The 8,781-nt window shown below is 43.7% G+C and overlaps 2 gene segments (V, D, J or C); both read right to left on the bottom strand.

The window, feature by feature from the left end:
- Positions 1–696: 696 nt before the first annotated feature.
- LOC106004755 lies at positions 697–1,549 on the bottom strand. The segment is given in 2 exon segments: positions 697–1,139; positions 1,487–1,549. Coding segments are annotated over 2 exon segments (492 nt in total).
- A 5,743-nt stretch (positions 1,550–7,292) lies between these two features.
- On the bottom strand, positions 7,293–8,116 carry LOC106004754. The segment is given in 2 exon segments: positions 7,293–7,693; positions 8,030–8,116. Coding segments are annotated over 2 exon segments (450 nt in total).
- Positions 8,117–8,781: the final 665 nt, after the last annotated feature.

Raw genomic sequence — 8,781 nt, 5'->3', positions numbered from 1 at the left:
ATGGGTCTTTCTGCCTTTTTTGTTTGTTTGTTTTGCTTTCTGTTTTAGATTCTACATATAAATGAAATCATATGATGTTTGCCTTTCTCTCTACCTACTTCACCTTACATAATACCCTACTGGTTCATCGATGTTGTCCCAAATGGCTAGATTTCATTCTTCTTATGGCTGAGTAAAATTTCATTGCATATATGGACATTGTATTTACAGGATTAGGAGCTTATATTTGCTATGGGTTTCCAAGTCTTTTTGGGAGCTTGAAAAAAAAGGTTTACTGATCGTTCTCAGCCATATTTCCTATGGGGGTAGTGTGTACAGAATGTTATTTAGAGAACATAGCACAAAAACAGTATAACTGGGAAAGAAGAAATTCAGAAAGTGGGAAAATAAGCAATAATAAATTGTGAATGATATCAAATACCATCCTACTGAAAATATCACAAACTTTGTTAGCTCAAAAATGTATGTAATTGTGTTGCCACAAATATGCCTCAGGTTTCTGACGCTCAGGCTGAGTAATTGTCCCTGACCCATGCACTCAAGCCAGGAGGGTCAGGGTGAGGTTCAGGGTGGCTGTGCCTGCCAGCTCATTGCTCAGCCCACAGGATGATCATGTCCCTTCCACAGCTGGTTGTGCCCTGCTGAGCCTGTTGGTGCCCAGGGGTCGGGTTTCTGTTCAGAGCACTCAGCTGCATGTTACTGTCCTGACTTCCCCAGCACCTGCCTCTGATGCCAGCTCAGAGCTTCTGCTGTGCCGGCTCCCTGCTCAGCCATCACACGTGCCCAGTGCGGACTGCCAAACGGAGAGGTTTGTGTTTGCGCCTGAACCATTGTGAGAGGATATTGTATACCTTGCTGACAGTAATAAACTCCCACATCATCAGCCTCCACCCTGTTGATTGTCAGGGTGAAATCTGTCCCTGACCCACTGCCACTGAACCTGTCTGGGACCCCAGTGAAATGGCTGTAGATCAGGAGCTGTGGGGACTGGCCTGGCTTCTGCAGGTACCAATGCAAATAGGTGTTTCCATCACTGTGTACAAGGCTCTGACTGGCCCTGCAGGAGATGGAGGCTGGCTCTCCGGGTGTGACAGTCAGTGAGAGTGGGGTCTGTGTCATCACAACCTCCCCACTGGATCCTACAATAATGAGGAGACACATTATAATCCATTTTAATGATTTTAAATATCATTTATATTAGGCTAAATCATATTTTGTGATTGGATTCCTAGTCTAGGGCTAATTTCCATGGATAACCCAGGAATTGCAGGGCACAGAGTGGCCCCATTTTTTTCCTTCAGCATCTCACTAAAACACTGTTCTTTGTTCCTGTAGCATCTTCGTAATCTTAACAGATCTCAATATTTAATTCCACTTCTTGGAGGGCAATCTCAATCCTGGACAGAGCACACATAGGGAGTAATAGCACCCAGACAGCTCACCCTCCCCACCCCAATCTCTCATCTCATTCTCCTTCTGCTCTTACCTGGGACCCAGAGCATCAGCAGCCCCAGGAGCTGAGAAGGGAACCTCATTTTGAGAATCTGAACTGATGAGTCCTAATAAGTAAACACAAGCTCAGAGCTGACCTTTATGTCAGACTTCCAAGGCAAGGTCCTCCCCAGGGGACAATATGCAAACCCCATGGTGGGTGTGGCAGAGTGGAAAGAGCCAAAGGCAGGGTGCAGGTCCCTCTCCTGGGAGAGCAGTAACTTAAAATGTCTTCTGTGTTTGGAGGAAACCTAACAGAGACAAATTCCCTACAGCTTGTGTGGGAAGCAGGATCTCCCTGTGATAATCAGTATCTTTGGCAGAACACAGTGCTCATAGCTCTGCCTTCTGAGAAAACTCCAGAGACCCTGATGATACAGGCATGAGTGTTCAGAGCCCATTTCTGGCAGGTGTATGGCCATCCTGTTTGGATTCCTGTCAGCTAATGTCCAGGAGGAAACAGGTCCCACTTCCACTTTAGCTGATTGTCTGGCGACTTCCAGATCCCAGGATGAACTAGAGTCTCTGGGATCTGCTGTTTCCAGGTTAACGGTTTTAGACAATTTAATAATGATTTAAAATGAATTAAACTCATGCTAACACCTCTTGAATTATCTACTCTTTGAGAAGATGAAAGTGAGAGGAACTTAACAGGTAGAAAAGAATCTCTCTTATGCAAAAGAACTCATGGTCCTGCAGAAAAGAATAGGAGAGAAGACAGAATTGTATACTTCAGACAGTGAGTATGAATTTTGTGGCAACAAATTGTTATAATGTGGTGTGTATCCTGTCATACTTCTGTCTTTCTCCTCAGAGAGACTGATAGATGGATAGGTGAATAGTAGGCAAAGCAGACAGATGATAGACACATACATTACCATTTGGTGCATATTAGATAAGGTACACACACACACACATACGCGAGTGCACACACACACATCGTATATCAAACAAAGAGATTTCTCAAGTCATTATTGTCTAAGGGGATGGACAGAATGAATAATGTTTCCCATTTCCCAGAAAACAATGTTTTCCCTTCCCACACAGAGGCTTCTTCATCACGTATAACCAATTTCTGTTAGGGGGTCTCGTTCATTGTTAGTTAGCTCTGTGTGAGAAGCTGTGTCTCTCACATAGAGATTCTGTAGGTGAGAATAGTAAGGACTAGGATAAAAATTCCAATAATTTGTTGTCACCCATATCTATGATGGACTTTTTCTGGGGTCTTCGGTGAACCACAGTTACTATGGAACAGGGTGCGGGGTCAGAGCTGTTCGGAGCATCAGTTTACCAACCATCCTTCATTAAAGCTAGGACATAACCTGATGATTCTGCCTGTGTCAGCCTGATGTAGGTGTTAGTTGATAATGAGAATTGTGTCAACTTCAAATTATCTCACAACTCAAGTCACTGCCAGGCAATCAAAACCCTGGAGAAACTGAACGAATAGTTTGTAGTTCCACTAAATCTCAGGTAATTTAAGCCAGATACCACACAGAATTTAAAAAAAAAATCCTGAAAATATGCAATTTTAGGCATGATTCACAAAATGCTTGAACTGAATATCTTTGGCAGGTGGTGGTCCCTGACCAGCTGTGTGGAGAACACCAAGCACTTTAAAGAGGGAGTTTCCTCAGGGACACAGCCTCCTGGTTCTGGGTCTGCTCTCAGTAGTTTTGTATCTACAGTTCATCCTTCAGAGCAGCTGCCCTTGGCTCTACAGGGCAGTGTGGAGGCCCCGCTGGAGAAGGACTAGTCCATCAGGAGTCTCATCATCTAATGGGAGTGAAGGGCACAGAGAAGGAGCCCCTGTCCTTGACCACTTGTGGGTGGGGTTCCCATGGACTTATCCTCAGGTGTTTTCCTCAAGTGTTTTCCAGAGCAGCTCACAGAACTCAGAGAATCACCTACTTGTGTTTACTAGTTTACTCGGGAATATGAGAAAGGATCAGATGAAGAGCTAGATGGAGAGATTCACAGGGCCAAGACTGGGAAGATCAATGGTTTTTGTCCCCATGGCATTGGGGTGTGTCACCCCCCAGCTGCATGTGCTCAAGAATATGGGAGCTTTCTGAACCCTGTTCTGTAGGGATATAACAGAGGCTTCCTCACGTAGACATGAACAATTATTAGCTCTGTTTTAGCCCCTTTCCTTTCTCTAGAGGATAGGTGATGTGGCTGCAAGTTCCAAGCTTGTAATCATGGCTTGGTCTTTCTGGTGCCCAGTGGCCATCCAGGAGCCCATTCGGGGTCCTCTTCACAGAATAAAAGATGCTTCTGTGTTTTTATGTCCTAGGAGATGACAAGGGTTTTGGGAGCCCTGAGCCAGGAACTTTGACAGAGACGAATATATATATTTTCTATTATATCACAGGCATAAATCAGGAATTCTGGGAACCAGCATCCTTATACAGGCTGGAGGGCCTGGTGTTTCTGCTGGAAGGGAGCCCATCCTTTACCACAGACTCCAGGGCTCCAAGCAGTGCCTGTTTTTTTTTTTTTTAATTAATTAATTAATTTGTTTGTTTGATCTTAAGAATTTATTTATTTGAGAGAGGGAAAGAGGGTGGGTGAGTGTGAGTGTGCATGTTTAGGGGAAGGGGCAAGAGAGAGAGATGTAGACTCTGACTGAGCAGGAAGCCTTACCCCAGGACCCAAAGATCATGACCTCAGCCAACTGAGCCATCCAGGCACTACCCTCCCCAAAATGTGCATTTTGTAAAGGACACTCAGCTGAGTGGAAGAGGGAGCTGTTGGATAACTTTTTAGAGAAGAGAGCTGGACTTTGGCATCTGTAGCCATCCTTCCTTTCTGACTGCCTGGAAGGGACAATGCTGTCCTAGGCCCCTTCCTCACTCTGAGGACTCTGTGATAGTATTAATGTATTTGCCTACTTAAGAAAAATAAAACAGGGAATATGACCATTATATCTAAATTAAAGAATATTAAGTGAACTTTATAAGTTCTTCTGGGAAATGAGTGAGCTCTGCTTGGAAGCGAACCAAGCTACGTCCCCTTTTCTCTCAAAATAAACTTCTGCTTATAAAGTTCAATTAAGATAAAGGAAAGAACTATGGTCAACTAATCTTCAACAAAGCAAGAAAGAATGTCCAATGGAAAAAAGACAGCCTCTTTAATAAATGGTGTTGGAAAAATTGGACAGCCACATGCAGAAAAATGAAATTGGACCATTTCCTTACACCACACATGAAAATTGACTCAAAATGGATGAAGGACCTCAATGTGAGAAAGGACTCCATCAAAATCCTTGAGGAGAACACAGGCAGCAACCTCTTCGACCTCAACCGCAGCAACATCTTCCTAGGAACATCACTAAAGGCAAGGGAAGCAAGGGCAAAAATGAACTATTGGGATTTTATCAAGATCAAAAGCTATTGCACAGCAAAGGAAACAGTTAACAAAACCAAAAGACAATTGACAGATTGGTAGAAGATATTTGCAAATGACATATCAGATAAAGGGCTAGTGTCCAAAATCTATAAAGAACTTAGCAAACTCAACACCCAAAGAACAAATAATCCAATCAAGAAATGGGCAGAAGACATGAACAGACATTTCTGCAAAGAAGACATCCAGATGGCCAACAGACACATGAGAAAGTGCTTCATATAACTCAGCATCAGGGAAATACAAATCAAAACCACAATGAGCTATCACCTCACACCAGTCAGAATGGCTAAAATTAACAAATCAGGAAATGACAGATGCTGGTGAGGATGCGGAGAAAGGGGAACCCTCCCACACTGTTGGTGGGAATGAAAGCTGGTGCAACCACTCTGGAAAACAACTTGGAGGTTCCTCAAAATGTTGAAAATAGAACTACCCTATGACCCAGCAATAGCACTACTGGGTATTTACCCTAAAGATACAAACGTAGTGATCCGAAGGGGCATGTGCACCCGGATGTTTATAGCAGCAATGTCCACAATAGCCAAACTATGGAAAGAACCAAGATGTCCATCAACAGATGACTGGATAAAGAAGATGTGGTATATATACACAATGGAATACTATGCAGCCATCAAAAGAAATGAAATCTTGCCATTTGCAACGATGTAGATGGAATTAGAGCGTATCATGCTTAGCAAAATAAATCAAGTGGAGAAAGACAACTATCATATGATCTCCCTGATATGAGGAAGTGGTGATGCAACATGGGGGCTTAAGTGGGTAGGAGAAGAATCAATGAAACAAGATGGGATGGGGAGGGAGACAAACCATAAGTGACTCTTAAACTCAAAACACAAACTGGGGGTTGCTGGGGGGAGGGGGGTTGGGAGAAGGGGGTGGGATTATGGACATTGGGGAAGGTATGTGCTTTAGTGAGTGCTGTGAAGTGTGTAAACCTGGCGATTCACAGACCTGTACCCCTGGGGATAAAAATATATTATATGTTTATAAAAATAAAAAAAATAATTAAAAAAAAGATAAAGGAAAGAAATGATCAAAGTCACTTGTATGTTGTCTTCTGGGAGAAAGTAGAGAAAATTTACATGAAGGTTTTAATTTTATAGGAATCAAGTGCAAAGTGGAATCATTTAGATTTTGACTCCCAAACTACAATTCTCATTGCTTTACTGAATGACCCCTAGGAAGCCACTTTCTGAACCCTGGAGATCTTTTTCCCTTGAGAAATGGTGAGAAGGAATTTGGTACTTTCTAGGATCCCTTTGAGACCCCAATGGGAAAACATGAATTTCCATGGACAGCAACATTAAGTAACTGAAGTACTGTAGTTAGGTACTGTATCCCTATCCCCAAATTCCCCTCCGTTTTCTATGGAATTTTCTATAGTTGAGATTTATGTCCTTCTTACCCACTCATACCCTAAGACCACAGAATATCTTGTCGCGTTGCTTTCATAGCCACAATTTTTGTACAGTTGACCTACCTTAAAGGACAAGGAGAGGTTATTATGAGCATCAAGCCCCTCCTTGTGTTGAGACAAGAATACTGGGGTCAGCCTTGAGGGGCCAAGGTGCTGTGTGTGATATAGGAATGTGCCTGGTGCTGCTGAGCCTCCTTCCGTGGGCTTACTCTCTGGTGATTATAAAGTACTAGAGTGGGGTCTCAAGACTGTGGTTTTGGTTGTTTTCTGGTGCCCGAATAACTCTATAAGTGATGGGATTGGAAGTTACTACTTTCAGGAACCTTTCCTTGATCAGAAGAAATGGGAATGAGAACCAGATATGCTTTCCTGGATCTGATCTTCCTACCCTGTACTCCTATCTCAATACATTCTGCTATGTATTTTCTTGTATAGGTTAAAAGATTTGGGGTTTTATGTTTAAAAGTGGAACCTATTTGAACAATAGTTTTTATGTCTGTTGTAAGAAAATGGATATCCTTTTTTCCATAGAGAACATCATACATGAGCAGTTAGTGTAACTGGGAAAGAAGAAGGTGAGAGAGTGGAAATAGAAAACATACAATTTCTGCATGATACCAAATATTATCCTATTGAAAATATGGCAAAATCTGTTAGCTCCAAAATGTATGGAACTTGTAGTTGTCCCATAAGTGGCTCAGGTTTCTGATGCTCAAACTGAGTAACTGTTCCTGACCCCTGCACACATTCCAGGAGGGTCAGGGTGAGGTTCAGGGTGGTTGTCTCTGGCAGCTCACCCATCATCCTGCAGGCTGATCATGTCCCTCCTGGAGCTGGTTGTGCCCCACTGAGGCTGTTTGCACCCAGGGGCCAGGACTCGGTCCAGAGCACTCAGCTGCATGTTACTGCCCTGAGTTCCCCAGCACCTGCCTCTGATGGCAGCTCAGAGCTTCTATGATGCCGGCTTCCCGCTCAGGCAACACATGTGCCCAGTGGGGACCACCAGAGAGGTTTGTGCTTGGGGCTGAAACATTGTGGGAGGATCATGTGTATCTTGCTGACAGTAATAAACTCCCACATCGCCAGCCTCCACCCTGCTGATTGTCAGGGTGAAATCTGTCCCTGACCCACTGCCACTGAACCTGTCTGGGATTCCAGAGACACGGCTGGAAACCAAGTAGATCAGGATCTGTGGTGACTGGCCTGGCTTCTGCAGGTACCAATTTAAAGAGGTGTTTCCATTACTGTGTACAAGGCTCTGACTGGCCCTGCAGGAGTTGGAGGCCGGCTCTCCGGAGGTGACAGACAGGGTGAGTGGGGTGGTCTGTGTCAGCACGGCCTCCCCACTGGATCCTAAAATAATGAGATAAGTACAGGTTAATTAGAAACATTATGAGCCATATTCATGATTTTAAGCTTTTTGTAGTATTATTGTTGACTCCAAAAATATCTAATATTCACAAATAACCCAACATTGAAGGGCACGGAGTGGTCTTTTTCTGTTTGCTTCTTTTTTTAGAATCTCACTAGAGCACTGTCCTCAGTTTCTTATTAATTTCCACAGGTTTAAAAATTAAATTCCCCTAGATGAGGGACATTCCAACCCCTGGACAGAATAGAAAACATTAGCACCTGGCGAGCTTACCCACCCTACCCTAATCTCTCATATCATCCCCCCTCTGCTCTTACCTGGGACCCAGAGCATCAGCAGCCCTAGGAGCTGAGAAGGGAACCTCATTTTGAGAAGCTGAACTGATGAGTCCTAGTAAGTAAACACAAGCTCAGAGCTGACCTTTATGTCAGACTTCCAAGGCAGGTCCTCCCCAGGATACAATATGCAAATCCCATGGTGGGTGTGGCAGAGTGGAAAGGGCCAAAGGCAGGGTGCAGGTCCCTCTCCTGGGAGAGCAGTAACTTAAAATGTCTTCTATGTTTGGAGGAAATATAACAGAGACAAATATAAGGAGTGCCTGTGTGGGAAGCAGAATATCCCTGTGGTAATCAGCATTTGTGGGAGGATACAGTGCTCATAGCCCTGCCTTCTGAGACAGCTCCAAAGACCCTGACAATACAGTCATGAGTGTCCAGAGTCCATATCTGCCAGGTGAAAGGCCATCCTGCTTGGATTCCTGCCAGCTAATGTCCAGGAGGAAACAGGTCCCACTCCCACTCCAGCTGATTGACCGGCAATCTCCGGATCCCAGGATGAATTAGAGATGGTTCAGGAGTCTCTGGGATCTGCTATTTCCAGGTTAATAGTTTTAGATAATTTAATAATAATTTAATAATGTATTAAATTCAAGCTGGGACCTCGTATATTATACTCTATGTGAAGATGAATGTAAAAAACCTATAGGAGTAGGAAAGAATCTCTCACTCACAAGTAGAAATGTCATAGTCCTGGAGAAGAGAATAGGGACAGAGACAGAATTTATGCTGCA

Source organism: Mustela putorius, unplaced genomic scaffold (genome assembly GCF_011764305.1).
Source record: "Mustela putorius furo isolate JIRA1106 unplaced genomic scaffold, ASM1176430v1.1 tig00000281_pilon_pilon_pilon, whole genome shotgun sequence".
Lineage (NCBI taxonomy): Eukaryota > Metazoa > Chordata > Mammalia > Carnivora > Mustelidae > Mustela > Mustela putorius.
The sequence above is the reverse complement of the archived record's forward strand: the minus strand, read 5'-3'. Positions and strand labels throughout refer to the sequence as shown.